General features: G+C 36.2%; 1 protein-coding gene across 1 annotated transcript in view; it reads left to right on the top strand.

Moving 5' to 3' along the window:
- The window catches only part of LEKR1 (leucine, glutamate and lysine rich 1), a 185,409-nt gene that overhangs the window by 90,040 nt on the left and 75,400 nt on the right, over positions 1 to 19,969 (top strand). The window contains exon 6 of the mRNA XM_058556444.1: positions 5,879 to 6,064. Within this exon, the coding sequence (XP_058412427.1) occupies positions 5,879 to 6,064 (186 nt within the window). The remainder of the gene's footprint in view (positions 1 to 5,878; positions 6,065 to 19,969) is intronic.

Raw genomic sequence — 19,969 nt, forward strand, 5'->3', positions numbered from 1 at the left:
GCACGATACATAAAAGGGAAAATTGATAAAAAGGACCTCAACAAAATTAAGAACTTTTGCTCTGTGAAAGATCCTGGTAAGAGGATGAAAAGACAAGTTACAGACTGGGAGAAAATATTTGCAAACCATATATCCAACAAAGGACTTGTGTCTAGAATATATTTTAAAAAACTCTCAAAATTCTACATTAAAAAAAAAGCCTAATTAGAAAATGGGCTAAATATATGAGCAGAAATTTCACCAAAGAGGATATACAGATGGCAAATAAGCACATGAAAAGATGTGCAACATCATTAGCTAACGAGGGAAATGCAAATTATAACCATAATGAAATACTACCACACATCTATTAGAATGTCTAAAATTTTAATTGATTATACCAAGTGTTGGCAAGGATTGGAGAAACTGGATCACCTAGCATTGCTGGTAGGAATGTAAATTACTGCAACCATTCTAGGAAATAATTTTGCAATTTCCTTTAACACTAAAGATGCACTTACCACATGACCCAGTAATTGCACTCTTGGGCATTTATCCCTGAGAAATGAAAACCTATGTTTGTGCAAAAACCTATACATAAATGTTCATAGGAGCTTTATTCATAATAGCCAAAAGTGGAAACAACCCAAATGTTCTTCAGTGGAGGAAGGACAAGCTGTGTTATATCCATACCATGGAATACTACTCAGCAATACCAAGGAACCAATTATTATTACATGCTCAAAGGAACTATGTGAGTAAAAAAAGCCAGTCTCAAAAGGTTAATACTATATGAGTGTGTTTATATAGCATTCTTGCAATAAAATTATAGAGATGGAGAACAGATCAGTGGTTGCCAGGGATTAGGGATGGTGTGCATAGGAGCAGGTGTGGCTGTACAGGGCTAGAAGGAGGCAGCTTTGTGGTGATAGAGCAGTCCTGTATTTTGATTGTGTTGGTAGTTACACGAAGCTACACAGGTGATAAAATTGTATAGAACTACCCACAAACACACACACACACACATAAATGCGGGTGTGTGTAACTGGTGAAATCTGAATTAGCCCCATGGATTGTAGCCATGTCCGTTTTCTGGTTTTGGTAGTATACTGTAGTTATACAAAATGTCAGCACGGGAAAAGTAGAGTGAAGGTGGCGTGGGACCTCCCTATGTATTTCTTGGCAACTTCTTGTAAATCTGTGAGTATTTCAAAATAAAAAGTTTTTAAGAAATCTAGTGTTTTATGATCCTTTCATTAAATAATAAATTTAGTTTTTGAGATTTTTTTATGTTATTGTAATAAAACTATGTAAAGTCTGTGAATTTATGGTCACACACTGTTTGTAACATCAGTATGCCTTGGCAATAATGTTATAGAGGTTTCCTAAAAATGTAATGATCTAACATAATTTTAAGTTCACTTGAGTAAACTAACAGGACTAAGGACAACAGGAAAATCTTATCAAGGCAAAGAAATTGATTATATGAGATTAATACTAATAATTATACTTGTATTAGCTAGCAAATTATATAACACCTATTCTAAAAGCTAAAATCATGTATTAACTATAAACTTTGACAATATTACAAACATTTTAAATAACAAATACTTTTTTTTAAATACCAGCTTTTATTTGTGATCTATATGGATATATCTTTATGGTGTGAGTTGATTCTGCATGGCATGGTTCTTCAATTGAAAAGTTGGTATAAAACAAAACTTGAAACATTTTTATAAGAAGTAAGATAAACTCTTAATTCCTCTATCCTGACATAATTGTTTTCATTTTTTCACTTTATCTTCTAGTCCTCCACATGCTCATCTATTTTTACATATTTATAATCACAATGTAAATGCCAATGAATATTTTAAAATATAGTGTTATCAGCTGAACTGTGTCCCCTCCCAAAATTCATATGTTGAAGTCCTAATGCCCAGTATCTCAGAATATAGCTGTATTTGGAGGTATACGCCTTAAAAAATAATAAAATTTAAATGGGTGGGCTCTAGTTCAATATGACTAGCGGAATTTTGGATTAGAGGAGGAAATTTGGAATCAGACATATACGGAGGGAAGAAGAGATGAAGACACAGGGAGAAGACAGCCATCTCCAAGCCGAGTAGAGAGACCTGGAATAGATCTGTCCCTCATGGCCCGCAGAGGAAACCAACCCAGCTCACACCTTGGTCTCAGACTTCTAGCTTTCAGAACTGTGAGAAATAAATTTCTTTTGGTTAAACCACTCTGTGATACTTTGTTATGACAGTCCTAGCAGACTAATAAATATAGTAAATCCCATACACATTGCACAACATTATTCAGATACTTTAAAAGATTTGCATGTTAAAATTAATTTAGGTTTTAAAATCAAAGCCCAAAACAGAAACAACATTCCCAGAAAAAGGCATTGCTTAATATTTTCTTGCTGACAGATTATGCTGAATATTGAATAACAGATATGAGTGAAATATTTCCTACTCCTCAAACGAGTGGATATCACTTTCTGTAATCAATATTTCTAAGTTTAAATCTTCATAGATTAGGTTTTCTTACACCAGAGCACACCTATTTTAATAAAAGAAATTTCACAAAATAATAATATTTTTACCAACTTAGAATATTGTAACAAGTGTAGAATCAATTTGCTTCTACTCTCAAAATAACTATTGACTAAACAGCTCTTGAACTTTTAAAATTCAGGTCCTGAATTAGGCTTAGAAATGTAGTTCACATTTTTCATAAAATTGATGAAATTAGGGATAGGATAGGCCTATTTGCTTATCCTATTAAAAATGTTTCCTTGTTTTGGCTGTGTGTTTTTACTGCCTTACCTAGTCTGAAATTAAATAATCTGGGGCTCAAAATGCTTGCCTCTGAAGTGAAGGGTGAGGTAAGATATACACATATTCACGGTCTTCAACTAGTGGTATATTAGAAACTTAAAAGCTTTGCTCAGGGGCCGGCCCAGTGGCATAGTGGTTCAGTTCACGTGCTCTTCTTCGGTGGCCTGGGGTTTGCGGGTTCAGGTCCTGGGCACAGACCTACGCCCTGCTAATCATGCCATGCTGTGGCAGGCGTCCCACATCTAAAGTAGAGGAAGGTGGGCATGGATGTTAGCCCACGGCCAATCTTCCTTAGCAAAAAGAGGAGGATTGGCAACGGATGTTAGCTCAAGGCTAATCTTCCTCACCAAAAAAAAAAAAAAAAAACTTTGCTCAGTAATGCCTTTACTCATTTAGTAGGTATTTATTGAGCTCCTGTTAATTTGAGGATGTCATGGTAGAAATTATGGGGGGAATAAAAAACGGGTAATCTATTACCTGTCGCCTAAAATAACATAGTTCAATAATAGATCATATATATATGTATGATCAGGGCAACAGAAATGGTGTAAATTCGTGTGAGTTCCAGGAAGGTCAAGGTCACTTCTAGATTGGGTCAGCAAAGATTTCCAGGCTGAAGTAGCATATGAGCTGTGGTAGGCCGAATGTGTGAGGTTAGGAGGACTCTCTTCACGGGTGGTGCTGAAACAGGAAGCACGTGGTGGGTGCAATGACTGGAATAGGTTGACTTGGGAGAGATCTTAACTGCTGAACCCCAAACTGGGATGCGTGACTGACAAATACGAAGTCGTATTAATGACAAAGGTAGAAGTGAATGTTTGACGCCGGGATTGCCGTAGGTAGAGGAATGTGTAGGTTCCTGAAGGTGAGTTAATTCACCTCCCTTGAGTTTACTCTCCTAATTCCATGTTAGAAACGTTGTAGCTCCTGTTAGTTTTGAAATCTTGGTGTACTTTTCCATGTGTTAGAATATATTTCACAAATGAATTTGTATTGCAGATTCTTATTCTTTTAATGTCAGATAGAAAGTCACGTTGACATGAGTAGTTATTTTAGAGACAGCCAGTAGTGTATACCAACAGAGTCAGCCAGCTAACCTAAGCAGGATCATTCTGGCAAAGATAAGTAGGTGACAGCATGTGTGTGCTCCTCTCAGTGTCATTCTGACTTAAACATAGACAGATATGGTTAGACAGATATAGACAGATATGATACAGTTTATTCAGCATAAGAAGCCACCTTTAAGGATACAAAAATACCCAGGAAGACTTTTTAGGTCTGAAAAGAACTGCAACCTCCTTATTTGTTTAACTACGTTGTTCTAAAATTTTATGTACTAGTCTCTCAGCAGTTTACCTCACACAAATGGGTGCAAATCCATAAGTTCTTAGAAGCGTATAGCTGTTCTTAGGAAAAAGATTCCCATATAAAGTCATCATTAGAATACAGTAAACTCCACTTAAGAAGCCACCTTTAAGGATACAAAAATACCCAGGAAGACTTTTTAGGTCTGAAAAGAACTGCAACCTCCTTATTTGTTTAACTACGTTGTTCTAAAATTTTATGTACTAGTCTCTCAGCAGTTTACCTCACACAAATGGGTGCAAATCCATAAGTTCTTAGAAGCGTATAGCTGTTCTTAGGAAAAAGATTCCCATATAAAGTCATCATTAGAATACAGTAAACTCCACTTATTTGGTCCCTGCCATTTTATTTCTCCAGGTTGTCCATTCTGAGCAGGAATTGAAAGTGAAGAAGGTGCCAGACCCCTTGCACTCATGCCCTGGGTTTGTCTTAAAAGTCATGTTTTTTCCAGACATACTTTCTACCCACAGAAAGACATTTTTCTTTCTCTCCTGGAACCACATTCCTAATCCTACTACTCACCATCCCTCAAGACCTGCTCTCTTCTCTGTGCTTTGTTCTAGCGTACTGCTTTACTTCTCCTGGAGCCATTTACTGCCCATATTGCCTCTGCTGCCATGTTTGTCTATGGGTCTCTACTTCTGGTCTTCACTGGCCCATGTGGCTGCTGTTTCTACTGTGGCGGCTCCAAGGCCAGTCGACCAAGCTAACCTCCTTTGACACCCAATCACATGCTAAACCCCTCACATGGCCCAGGAAGAGCTAACCAAGGAAGGGAACGCCAAGCGAACTCTCTGGAAAAGCAGACTGTCCAGGTCTTTTCATAGATCACATCCTCATCAATTCAATTAATTGTGGTTGTACAAATTGTATAGTGTTTTATCATTATTGTACGTTTATGTATTTTAATAGTGGTTTAAGGCAGCAGTGCTGAAAAGACTGATGAAGGGAGAGCTTGATAATTACCATTTTGAAGGAGAATATGTGCCATGCATTTCTCAGGAAATTATATAAGACTAGCATATTTAAATCTACATAATGCTGTGAAGGTATATTTTTATTAAACTTAATGTAAGTAGATAGAATAATGACAAGTGATTATTGTGATAAATTTCTGGTCTCATTTTGAGGGGACAGAGTATTATTAAAATCATTAACTATATTAACTAATACTTTTTCTCCCCTGTGTTAGTTTTAGACACCACATCCTTTTATTCCTCTCCACCCCACCACTTTTCTTCATAATTTGTGTAGAACGTATCCTAGTTACTCTCCTAGAAATGCCACCCCACAGCTCATGCTAGCACATTTAAATGTACTTTACTGAGTCATGTTGCCAAGAAAACAATTTAATTTCAATAAAACCCAGAATATTACACAGATATTATGTTATTCATTTATGTGAGTATTTAAAAAGCAGGCCGAATTGCCATTTAATACAATTTAAAGGCTAAAAAAACTGCTAAGAGGTTTCATGCACCGTTTAGCAATATAATCCTTTTTCTCCTTTCTTTTTCAGAATAACTACTAAATTTAAATTTGACCTTTTGGTTAGGTGTCATTAAACTCTCAGAAAGGTCATCCTGGCTTTTAACTATTAATTTTCTAAAAGAAAATTATCATTTTTTTAGAGAAAACGTTTTATGATTCATTATTGTCTGTTTGTAAACTTTGAATTTTCTTTACAGAAATAGAAATACTAAATAAAAGTTTGACAGTGTGCCAGAGAAATAAAGTATGCCTTGAGGAAGAAATGAGAAACCTGAAATTGTTGTCAGATGCGGCCATGCTGCGGTCTCAGCAGATTCAGACATCCACACAGCAGGAAGTGAACTTGCAAAGCAGATGCCATGACCTGCAAAACCAAGTCCTAGGTAAAAGGGAATTATTTTTTGCTCTTGTTAGCAACTAGCCATAATAAAGAAATGTCTAAATTTTTATTTCTCTTATAATCACAACAAAATCTTGTTTTAATTAGTTTGTGTTGCAAATATGCCTAATTTTTAGTAACTGTGTCAATAACAGTGTCTGTGATGAGTGTTTGCTATCATCTCTTCCTGTTCTGTCATTTAGAGTGGAAAGATTTAAATGAATGTATTACAGACGTTTCAAGTACAAAGTAAAATTTCAGGAAAACAAAGTTGAATTTACTTTAGTATATCATTACCCCAGTGGATGCTGATTTAGAGTAATGAAGGCAAATACAGCATACACTGTTATATAAGGTGAATCCAAATTTGTAGGCATGCCTTCATTTTCCCAAATGAAAAGATTAAAAATTGTCTTTGGGGCACCTTGGGCAAAAAGTTTTTTAATTTCTACCTCAGAGGAATGAGTGTCTTGGCAGTAAGGCTATGGCGTCTGCAGTTTTTCCTGAGGGCAGTAAGGAATCATGGAAAATTGGTAATCAGAAGAATGATATAATACAAGCAATGTTTTAGCAAAATTAAGCTATTAGCAACACATGGAGGTGTTCCAAACGTCAAGCAATTGGAGCCAAGTAGCCATTTAGAAAATATGTTGGCTGGTAACGTAGTCCCTAGACTAATTATAAGAAACTGAAGTGGGGAAGGGAGCTACCATTTTTTAGGTCCTATTATGTACTAGACACCATGCTGCCACTGTCAGTTCTCACAGTGACCATGAAAAGGAGGTAGAATGATCCCATCCTACAGAGGAGAGAATCAAGGCCCAGAGAGGACACGCCTATTCGCACATAGCTGGTAAACGGCCGGGAGTGAAAGGAAACTTGGTCCACTCCAAGGCTCTTGCCGCTCCCACTCCATCTCCTTGGCCCTCTCCATGGCCAGGATGGCAGGGTGAGATGAATCAGAGTTGAGGGGACTACCCAGCACTAGCGAGGTGAACACCTGGCTGAGTAGACAAGGGAGAGAAGGAAGTCACAGAGGGCTCTGAACCTCTTGGCTTGGGAATCTTGAATGATGGGAACATACCACAGACCAGGGGAATCTGGAGAGAAATTGGTATTGGAAGAGAAGATAGGAGTCATCACATGAATTTGGAAGCAATATGAAATCAGATATAAATTTAAAAACCAGATATTTTAGTTTACTCTTCTGTGAGTTACCTGTTCATAGATTTTGCCAATTTTTTATTGCATTATTGGAATTTTCCTTGATAATTTTTAAGAGCAGTTTGTATAGTATAGTAATTATTTATCTTCTGGAGTCAATGTTTTTCTAATGTATAATTTGTCTATTGACTTTTTATGGTAAATTTCACCATATCAAAGTTTTTCATTTTGGTATGATCAAATTACTATCTTTTATTGTTTCTGGTTAGTCTTGCTTAAAACAATCTCTTCCATTCCTAGATTGTACATATAGTCTCCTGAGTTTTCTTTCATTTAATAATACATATGGAACTTATTTTTTATGTGGTGTGAGATTTGGGGGTCCACTTTTATTCTTTCTAAATGGATAGTCAATTGTATCAGTATTATGTATTAAATAATCCTTTTCCCACTAATTAGAACTACTATCTGTCATATGTTAAAATTTTGTATATGCTAGCACCTATTACTATGTTGTCTCTTCCGTCCCACTGATTTATTTGTTGTACCATTAATATCATATTCATTTAAATATGGTGACTTAATAGCATATTTTCATAGATGGCAGGTCTTTTCTCTCTCCACTGTGCTTACTTTTTAAATATATATTTGGAGCAGTTATTCTTTGGTTTGAACTGAAGATTGTTTATTTGCCTCTAATCCAAAGGCTCTGATAGACACCTAGTAAAGTTTTCTCCTCCAGTCTGTATGCTCATCTTACATATTTACAGGCAGTTATTCTTCCACATAAACTTTAAGATAATTTCTTTCAATTCTAATCGCAACAAGGATTCTAATTAGGATTGCATTATATTTATATACTAATTTTTGGAGAGTTGATATTTTTTAGTGGTATTGTCTTCTTAATATTATAAAAGTCTTCTTATTCAAGAATATGGTATATCTTCATTTCTTTACGTGTTGTTTTATATTCTTTAATACGATTTTATCGTTTTATTTAAATACATTTCTTTGCCATTCTTGTTAAATTTATAACTATCATTTTTGCATCTACTGTGAATGGACTATTTTCTCTATTTCCACTTCTTGGTATTTGTTGATAGAATAGAGAAATGCTATTGATTGTTATGTATTTGTCTTATGTCCATCAACTTTATAAAATTCTCAAATTAATTTTAGTAGTTTTTTATTAGTGTCTCTTGGGTTTTCCAGTTATACAATTACATCATCAGCCCCAACACCCCCCAAAAAGAGTTCACCTATTCTTTTCTAATTTTTTATCTGTTATTTTATTTTCTTGTATTGTTCATGTCTTACTAAATTCATTTGTACCTCTAAGACTGAGTTAAATAATAATGGTGACAGTGAGCATCCATGTCTACTTCCTGAGTTTAATTGAAATCATTTGGTATTTTGCCACTTGGAATTATATTTGATGTTTGATTTTTCGTAAATATTCTTTATTTTTAATTAACTATTTTTCTTCTATTCCAATTTTACTTAGACGTTTTATTAGAAATGCTCTTGGATTTTATTAAATGCCTATTCAGCATCTAGTGATATAATAGCATATTTTGTCTCCGTTAACCAACTGGTGGAATGAATTAATATTACTAAATTTCCTGACACTGAAGCACCTTTGCTTTCATGGCAGAAATCCTACATCATTTATTTTTGTATATATCATTTCAGTATATAAGTGAAGTTGGTCTATAAGTTTTTCTTTATTAAGGGGGACTAATTTTATTAGAGTTTTTGTTAAAATTAAGTGAGTTTCATAAATAAATAGGTTTAATAACATTGGATTGTCTGTTTTTTAAAAATCAGATAAAACTGGACTGTGAACCCAGTATCATTAGGTAAAATTCAATTATGAACTTGTCTGATTCCAGTGCCTCTTTCAGTGGTAGTTATTTAATATTTCCTGAGTTTTCTGTGGTAGTTTGACTATTAAATTTTCAGTTCTTCTCAGATCAGTTTCGATTGTTTGTATTTTGACAGGAAATTATTCATTTTTCTCTAAGATTTCAAATTTGTGCCCATAGGGCCGGCCCCATGGCTTAGCGGTTAAGTGCGTGCGCTCCGCTGCTGGTGGCCGGGTTCCATCCCGGGCCGCACCGATGCACCGCTCCTCCGGCCGTGCTGAGGCCGCGTCCCACATACAGCAACTAGAAGGATGTGCAGCTATGACATACAGCTATCTACTGGGGCTTTGGGGAAAAAAATAAATAAATAAATAAAATTAAAAAAAAAAATTTGTACCCATATTATGCCATATAATACTCTTATTTTTAAAATATCGGGGCTGGCACGGTGGTGCAAGCGGTGAAGTGCACGCACTCCACTTCGGCGGCCCAGGCTTCACAGGTTCAGATCCCAGGTGCGCACCAACGCACCGCTTGTCAAGCCATGCTTTGGTGGCGTCTCATATAAAGTAGAGGAAGATGGGCATGGGCGTTAGCTCGGGGCCAATCTTCCTCAAGAAAAAAGGGGAGGATTGGCATCAGATGTTAGCTCAGGGCTAGTCTTCCTCACAAAAAAAGAAAAGAAAATATCTTCTCTATCTGTGGTTATACCTGATTTCTGATTTTTTATCTTGTCTATTTTTGTTTTATCCTTTATTATTTATCAGGCTTGCAAGGTCTTTATGTTTTTGGTCATTTCAAAGAACCCTAGCTTTTGTATTTTTTTATGCTTTCTACTACTATTATTTTTCATAACATTACTTTTCATTTCTATATTTATTAATTTCCTCTTCCTGGTTTCTTTTTGTTTTTTGTTTTTATTTTTCAGACTTCTGAAGGGAATACTTACTTCTTTTAATTCTCATCTTTTTGGGGTGTTAATAATAGAGGCATTTAAGGGTATAAATTTTCCTTTGAGTAAAACTTTATGTCTCATAACTTTTAATATGTATTATTCTCCTTTTCAATACTGTCTAAATACTCTCTAATTTCTCATTCTTTGGTCAAAGTGTTATCTGGGAGTATATTTCTTAATTTCTAAGTAGTTAATTGTTTTGGGACAGAGTTACTTTTTTATTGTTTAACTTGGGGGTATTCTGATTAAATAATGTGACATAATACCTCTTTGAATGTGTTGTTGTTGTTTTTTTGCATGTTGAATACATGATCAAGTTTTGTAAATGTTCCTTAGAAATACAAAATAAAATATACTTCTCAACATGATGGTTGTAATGGTATCTCAGCTGAATGTAGGATTTTTGGGTTCTTTTCTCTCAGAAAACTATAAATGCTAACGCTTTGACTTCTAGCTTTCAGTGTTGCAAATGAGAAGTCTATTGCAGCTCTGATTATTTTTCCTTTAAAAGCAACTCATTATTTTATCTGGAAGCTTGTTAGATTTCTCTGTCTCTTGTTTTTTCTCTTCTTTTCATTGGACCTCAGGTTCATTCAGTTGGATCACTCATAATCCCTGGTTCATGACACATATCTACTAGCTAGGACTTCATATGCAATGTTGAATAGAATAGTGATAGTGGCATCCTTAGATCATTCACAATTTGACAGAAACACACCAGGTTTTGGGGTTTAAGCAGATATTATAATGAATGTAAAATATCTAGAATTGAATGATATTAAAAACACTGTGTATCAAAACTTGTGGGACACAGCCAATGTGGTGCTTTGAGGGAGATGTATAGCTTTAAATACATAAGAAGAAAAGAGTAAACTCAAAGAACACAGAAGAAAAAATATAATAAAAATAAGATCAGCAGTCAGTGAAACAGAAAACAAAGATATGATGAAGATCAACAAAACAAAACATTGATTTTTTTTTTTAAACCAACAAAATAGTCAAACCTCTGGCAAGTTTGATCAGAAGAAGAGAGAAGACACAAATTAAAAATATAAAAAATGAAAAGGGGCAGTGACTACAGATAAAGAGTAAGAAAATAAATAAAAGTGGATGCTGTCAACAACCAAATTCCAACAATTTGGAATCTTAGGTGCAATGGACATATTATTAGAAAAAATATATCTTATCAAGACTTACTCAAAGAAATTAAATGGTCTCATAACTATTAAAGAAATGGAAGCAATGTCTTCTCACAAAGAAAAGGCCAGATTGTTTTGCAAGCAAATTCTACCAACTTTCAAGGACTTTACAAGTTCAAGGTAACCTTGTTACCAAAATCAGACAAAGTTATTAAAAGAAAGAATATTGTAGGCCTGTTTATATTATGAATATCAATGTAACAATTTTCAACTGTGTATTTGATATTTTAAAAAATATTTTGAACCATTTGAATGTATTACCTATTTATAAAACTAAATAAATAAAGTTATAAATAAAGTAAAACACTGAATGTGCCATGCTATTTCTTTTAGACTTAAGAGAGGAGGACAAATTTAGGACAGATTTGCTAAAATATTCACTTCACATTTATTTAAATAACTTTCCCCAACATGCAATTTTCCCCCCAAATCAAAGATTATTCTTCTCTCTCTTTTTTTTTTTTTTTGTGAGGAGATCAGCCCTGAGCTAACATCCGCCAATCCTCCTCTTTTTTTTGCTGAGGAAGACGGCCCTGGGCTAACATCTGTACCCATCTTCCTCCACTTTATATGGGACGCCGCCACAGCATGGCTTACCAAGCGGTGCGTCGGTGCGCGCCCGGGATCCGAACCAGCGAACCCCGGGCCGCCGCAGCGGAGCGCGTGCACTTAACCGCTTGCGCCACCAGGCCGGCCCCTCTTCTCTCTTTTATTTCATCCTTTTAATCTGGCTTATAAAATAAACAATTTCCTTAAATATTTTACTTTCTTAGAAGAACAGTAAAATATTAGAGAACATGATATCTTATATTGCATGTAACAGGTAGTTAAGGGTAAAGTAATAACCTTTCCATTTTTGAAAAAAGAAGTGATTTATGAGAATAAAGACAAGAAGAGAAGAAAGGGAAGGCATTTTCACTAACTGGAAACCCTCTCTGTGCCAGTCATTTGACTAGCACTAAGCATGTGACTAATTTTCCCTCATCTAATTCTCAAGATATCCTAATGTGGAAGCTTTACTTTCCCTGTCAGATACAGAGAGGTAGTCCATGGTCACACAGCTGAAATTCAAACTCAGGTCTTTGTTAGGTCAAAGTCTGTGTTAGCTTGTTAGTTATTTCGTTCAATTCCAAAAAGGCACATGAAAACACTGAATTCCTTTTCCTTAAAAAAAGTTTTGCCCCCTTTACGAAAATAGACCATTGACCTAGCAAGTCTTTTCGGAGTTAAAGCTAGGGCAGTGTTTTCCAAAATTGCCTGACCACAGGAACATCTGGGGTTGTGGAGATGCATGTGGGGGGTTAATAAAGGAACTTGTTGAACATGTACATTCTTGCACCTCAGTCCAGACATACTGAGATAGTATCTCCAGGATACTAAGACTCTCTCTAAGACTCAGGATTAATAAGTGCTTCAGGTGGTTCCTATGATGAGGCAAATTTGATACTAGCTTAAAAAATAATAAGGAAAGTAGGAAAAAGGATGTTCACACTGTAGCATAGTAAAAAATTGGAAATGGCTTAATTTAAAAGAAGTGCATTAGTAAGGTTTCTTAGTTGCAAGTAGCAGAAACTGACTATTCAGAATCTCTGAGAAGAAGGTGAGAAGGTGGAAGAACCAGGCCTAGAAAATGGTTAGGAACCCAGTGAAACTAGGCCGCCAGAAACACAGCCAAAATCATGCCACAAGAACCATCCAGTGAGGATGCAGTTGCTGTATCCCTAAAACACCGGACACCCTACCTGATCCTTCACCTCCTCCTCTGGTCCTGAATTCCAGTTGATCTTGGAATGAATTCTCCACTACTTCTGCTTGGTGTCAATTGTTCTTGGGTCAGATCTTGGGGAAATTTTTTTTTTCCCTCCCCAAAGCCCCAGGACATAGTTGTACATTCTAGTTGTAGGTCCTTCTAGCTCTTCTATGTGAGCCGCCGCCACAGCACGGCAACTGGCAGAGCGGTGTGGCTCCATACCGTGACGCGAACAGGGGCCGCTAAAGCAGAGCGCGCCGAACTTTAACCGCTAGGCCATCAGGGCTGGCTCAATATTTTTAAAAAATAGTCTGGAAAGTAAGAACCATGTTTGGCCGCCCAGCCGTAGCATATTTAGAATATGTTATTATAGGAGTGTGTTGTGGCTATAAAAATGGCAATGTATATTTTTAGAACAGAATAACAAATCTAGAAGTAGACTCAGGTTTAAATAAGAATCATTAACAAATGGGAAAAAGCAAAATTATGTAATAAGTGGTATAAGGATAACTAAAACAAAATACACCAAAATAAACCTTAAATTAAGTAAGAAAAAATAACAGGAAAAACTAGCACCAAAAAAAGATGCAGAACTTATCCTAATCATAGAGGGGTAAAGCAGCACTTTTAAAATTGCAAAGGGTAAGATTGACTGATTTTGCCTATAAAAAATGTAGAATCCCTGACTTAAAAAACTGCCAAACAACCTAAAAGTAGAAGATGGACAAAAAATATTATCATATATGGTATGCAAAGGGTTACTATTTTACCATACAAAGAACTTATTCAACTGTATGAGAAATCTCTAAGACCCCAAGCAAGCAAATGGTTGAAAAACAGAAACAGACAATTAACACAGGAAATATAATAAACAAGCACAAAATGTTTAATTACAATAACTAAATAAAAATAAAACATCTCCTTTTAAATTAGTACAAAGACTTTAATGATAAAGTTTCCCTTCATTTGACGATAAAAATTGTCATTGTATTTTTCTAACCCATAGAAATATTTGTGATCAAGTAATCTCCTTCTTGAAAATTTATGCTTAGGAAACTGTAGAAGAAGAAAATTATATGCAAAGATCATATTTTTAATAGTGAATGATTAGAAATAATTTATTCCCTGTGGCAGCCCAGGGTTCACCGGTTTGGATCCCGGGCGCGCACTGATGCACCGCTTGTCAAGCCATGCTGTGGCGGCGTCCCACATAAAGTGGAGGAGGATGGGCATGGATGTTAGCCCAGGGCCAGTCTTCCTCAGCAAAAAGAGGAGGATTGGCAGATGTTAGCTCAGGGCCGATCTTCCTCCCCCCCCAAAAAAAAAAGAAATAATTTATTCCCAACACTAATGAAGTGGGTAATAAATTATCATATACCATCACTTGGAAGATTATTCCGACTTCCTCTACTTTATATGGGACGCTGTCACAGCATGACTTGACAAGCGGTGCATCGGTGCGTGCCCAGGATCCGAACCAGCGAACCCCGGGCCAGCGCAGCAGAGCGTGCCACCGGACCGGCACCTTAAATTTTTTCTGATGTTATTTTAACAATAAATAAACTTTCTTCAAAAAAGAAAAAAACTCTACACATCTTTCAAGATTTATCTCACATTCCACCTCCTACAATTAAAAAACCTCACCAAAACAATGTACTAATTAGCCACAATTTTTATACTCATTAAGGCCTCACCTTCATTAGGTGCAGTCTGTATTCAAATCGAAGTGCAGCTGCAGACAGTTCTATTCAGCTCTTCCTGTAGAGGGTTGTGTAGTTGCAGACCTAATACAGACTCGTCTCAAGGACAGTGTAATTGCAGAGCAAAGTGGCACATAATTTCTAGACTAAATTAGGGTTTTATTTTTGCTGCTGTTGTTGAATAGATTCACTCCATGGGTAACACCCAGCCTATGTTAACAGAGAAAGAAACCATCTTAAAAGGCTACATGTTACATCTGCCTTGGTTGAAACCATTTGAAATTCGTAGGCCAGAGTGGACGGGATCATTAAAGCTACTCTCTACTAGTAGCGACAAGCACCTTTTCCTATGAAGCTATCCATGAAGGGCACTGGGTGGTTTTTGTTTTTTTTCCCCCACGACAATCTTATTCCTGTCAGGGTCTCGGTATGGAAATTGTCAGAACATTTAGAAAAATGTTCATAAATGTACCTCTTGCTTTATCCACAAATACCCTTCTGGTGAACTGATTGCACCAACGTAATGTTTCTTTCCAATTCATTTTACATTTACAGTGGTTTAGGAAAGCTATAGAACTATAGGTGCAGCAAAGACAGCAAACTTTCCATCTCAGGTCTTGGCAGTGTCGTATCCTAAACTTGGCGAACTTTCTTCTCCCCTCTAGGGTCCATGGGGACTTTCGCAGATGTTACCCCCTCCAGTGGTCCGAGCTAGCCCCTCTGCTCCCCTCCTCCTACTACCTCTTTTCTACTTCTTACAATCTGATTTTATCTCTGCCCCCTCTCCAACTTATTCACTAGCCTCTTACCACGACTCCTCTGTTCCCATCTGTTGGCCCTGGGCGGACCATGTCTTGAGATTGACTTCATTTTTTCAGCAAGTATTTATTGGGCATCTACGGCGTGCCAGCCAACTAGCCTGGTCTGCACTTTGACTTCTGATGTGCAGGTGTGCTCCAGCTCTTCACGGGTCTTCCTGGGACTTCTGACCTCCCAGCTCCACACGGGTTGTATGTGCTGACGCTCTTAACTTTAGCCATTCTTGACAGATTTTTTTTTTGTCCTCTATATTAAGAATATTCTGTAAATTTCTCTAGCTCCAATTTTGTTGTCATTCAAATTATTTTGTTTAGTTTTACTTTCTCTACTATCTTATGATATTTACTTTCATAATTTTCATGAAATTCAACAATCTTATTTCTTAGTCTGCTTTATTTTAAATGCAGGCCCAATTTTTCTATTACTAACCAATTAATGTCCTTAAGATTTTCTATTATCTTGATAATGATCATCTATAGATTTTCCAGCTTATTAATGTCTTTTCAGAAATCATGACAACCATTAGAAAAGAAGAAAAACCAATACATCACAAAGAATGGCTTCTCCCAGATAATCATTGGATTAACGTAATGGGCATAGCATTTTAGATTTTCTCTGGGAAAAATAAAATAAGGGCAGACTGGTATACCACTCATATTTTAACTCTGTTGTCTTGTTTTTAAGAAATATAATTATTTGTTCAAAGAATACAATAGAAAGTATTTAAATTTACTTTTTGATATGAGTTTTATATAAATGGATTATTATAATTTATCGTCTGAAATCCAGTTTCTAAGCATTTGCATTGTTTATACCCCTTCCTACGAGCCATTTTACTGGCTTCTCCACGGTTGCGGAACCAGCTTTAAGCGGTAAGCATCACAAGAAGGCTTCCTTTCTAGTACTAGTTGAACATCTTCCCTACTGGTTTCCTGGCCTAATTCTCTGCCCTCCCTTCTGCTCCCCTTTTTTTTCTTCAGAGCATTTAAACACTATACTATCCATTCCCCTGTATCCTGTAGTCTCCTAATTCATCTCACTTGAACTTCTGTACTGTGGCCTAGTATTACCCATGCTCTTACTTGTTCCTTATTCTCCTTAGTTTCTTGCTCTTAATGAATGTGTTAACATGTTATACTTTCTTAACTAACATGAAATATATTTCTTTATACCCTGAATTTTTAAATCTGTGCTAAATACTGTATCATTATTATATTTCCTTATAAATACATTTTAAAAGTTGTTGTAATATTTTATATTCCCATATCTCTTACTTTCAGAATTCACTTTTAGAATAAACTTATCTTTCTCCATTTTAAACTGTATAACTATCCCTCTGTTGTGTCTTCTAGCCTCTGCACACCACCCCACATTCCCCACCAATGTGGTATTAATTGAAACATGCTAGGCCGAGAATCAAAAGATGATGACCCTCCTTACATTAGCCATTTAGCCCCGATGAGTGTGTCCACACCTAGGTAACCAATGGGTTGGACTAAGGCCTTGTCCCCTTCGGGCTCTAATATGCTATAATTCTGCTTCTAACTCTGATGCATTTTGCTTGTTGCCAAACTTACATAAATGTTCATATTTTTGCATTTTGATACTCTCTTGTTTTAAATCATCATTGAACAATTTCAGCTTTGAAGTATAGTATAGTCTTTATGATCATTGCTTTTCTACATGAAAACTTTTAACTTTGTTTTTTCCACATTTTCCCTTTATTTATCTTTTGAAATGTAGATGCTCAAAAATTTAAATACATGTGATAACTATGGTCCATATAGTTTGAGTGGTTTAAGAGTGAATCATAAGCTGTAAATAGCAGCCTAACTCTTAATGCCAAAATTTCATCTTTTTCATTGGAAAGTAAACATGTAAAATGAAATTTTGAAGACTAAATTTTTGATTCCCCTTTAAAGATTTGTTTATATAAGTTTTGTAATTTTACGTTTAACTCACACTAATATGACTTCCAAAATGCACAATATATCTCGATTGCTAATACTCTCAGAGGTCATTGTGACTCACAGAGCAGTCCACTTCAATGATTTTCCTTCCACCTGCTAGAATACAATGCCTTTACTTTTTGTCGGCAGTCACAAATATTGGAAGACAGAGTTCAGATCAATCACTTCAGCTTTAATGTCCTTCCTAAAATTTATTTGACCAACTTTCATATTTATTCCAAGTGAAAACACTTATTGATTTTTTTTCTTTTAGGAAGTTCTTTGGTATGATAAATAATACACAAATACTTTAATGAAAATTATTTTGCATATAATATTTTAACATCCTAAGTGAAATTATGTCTTATTGAGAAATAATTTAAATATCATAAAATTCACACATTTTAAGTATACAATTCAGTGGTTTTTAGGATATTTACAGAATTGTATGACTATCACCGTGATCTATTTTAGAGCATTTCTGTCACCCCACAAAGAAACCTCGCGGTCATGAACAGTCACTCCCCTTACCCTTCTGCCCGTCCCTCACCAATCGTTAATTTACTTTCTGTCTCTATAGATTTGCCTGTTCTGGACATTTCATGTAAATAAAACCATTCAATGTGTGATCTTTCGTGTCTTGCTTCTTTGACTTAGCATAATGTTTTTGAGTTTCATTCATGTTGTAGCATGTATAAGTACTGCCTTCTTTAATTAGTAGCTTCTCTATTAAGTGAAAAAGATCAAAATGAGCGATATAGTTCAGTTAAAAAAAAATACTGATCCTGGAGTCAAACACTTCTGCTTTCTGCCCTGTCTATGCCTTTTACAGACCTTTTGGATAAGTTATTAATTTCTTTGACTTGGTTACTTCATCTATAAAATGGAAATATGATAGCATTTCTTACCTTGGAGATTAATATAAATATAGAATATTAAACTGCATTTTAAAGTGGTTTTTCTGGTGTAATAACAAACCAAATGATGATATTTAAGATAAAAATATTAGAATTTCCTTAAATACTCCTTTAATAACAAAGGAAAACTATGTTTTTAATTTAAATTAAATTAAAACTAAATTTTAATTCCTGTTTGCCCAAAGGTCCATTTGCCTCCAGTAATTTATCTTTCAGCCCGGCTTGATTAGTTGTAACAGTAGTTTGCCTGCTCTTAGAACAGGGTGCTGAAGAAGAGAGTGGGAGGCATCTCTCGTACTGGCAGGTGGAGAGTCTGACAGAGTCCCACAGTGACCTCACCTGCAAGGCATGATTTTCAGAGCTCACTGTGGTGAACTGACCAGCCTTTCTGGTTCCGTTTGAAACCTTGGACTCCAGAAGGAATAGTGTAACCTTGGAGTCCAATAAAAGAGGAGAAGTGATGATTTTACAAACAAAACCAAGGAGATTTGTGGTTATCCTTGGTTATACTAAATCCAGCAGCTCTTAAAAGAGGCCAGCTTGATATTGGGACACTATGGGCTGCTTCCGTACCCAAAACAGGGGAACACAAAGATACATGGTTTTCCTGGGGACTCTAGACGAGTTGCAAGCCAGATAGTCTTAACTAGAATCCCCGAGACTTCTTTTATGGAACCAGGTCACCATTGGATGTGGAGTCTAATAAAGTGGAAGCCACGTGGCCTTTGATCGCTGGCATCTTGTAAGATTGTCTTTGTTTCCTTGCTTTCTCATTTGCTCCCAACTTTGAGCTTTCCTATAAAGATTATCTCTATTTTACATATTATCTTCATTTTACAAATGTTTGAATCTTAGAATTTTCTATAATGACTTAGGCATATGCTCCTTAGGATGAATGTCTCTTCTCTAAGACTCCTTTCTCACCTTTGAGAGGCTAAAATTCTGGCTTGTTCTCTAGTCATTTTTCCCCTATGCCATTGCAGCCTCCTCCTCTCCTTGTTCTCCTCCTCCAGCATGGTTTTCCCCTTTAAAGGCTAAATCTTAGCCTTGCCACTTTCTCTGACTTTTCTTTCTCTGCACCATCCCCCTCAGGACCTTGGGGTAAATTTTAGACATCTTTCTTTTTTTAATGCTATGGACTCTATCTGCTGCCTCATTTTCTAAATCCATCTCTCTCAGAAAGATTTGCCCCATTCTTTCTTTCTCACATTCTATACTTGTGGCATAATTTGACTGCAATCCCCTTCTCTCTCCCCTTTAACCTAAGTCATCTTCTGCCCATTCAGTCACCAGTCACCAGTTAATTTGGTCATTCAGCAATATTAATTAGGCACCTCTATGATGAAGCCTAGGCTTGATCAGGAACAGATCTTCTGTGTTATACACGGCTTCTACACTAAGCATGCTGCATCCTCAGGGCAACTCCAGCCAAGCAGTGAGGGGAGAGTGCTTTCATCTGCCCTGTCCCTAACACCCATGTGGACGCACTCCTGCTGACACTCAAAGCCAGTCACTCTTTCACCCATGGACTCACCCAGGTGCACAACACACCTGCTGCTCATAGACGTTCACCGATCATCCACATTCGTGG

This window comes from Diceros bicornis, chromosome 15, assembly GCF_020826845.1.
Source record: "Diceros bicornis minor isolate mBicDic1 chromosome 15, mDicBic1.mat.cur, whole genome shotgun sequence".
In the NCBI taxonomy this organism is placed as follows: Eukaryota; Metazoa; Chordata; class Mammalia; order Perissodactyla; family Rhinocerotidae; genus Diceros; species Diceros bicornis.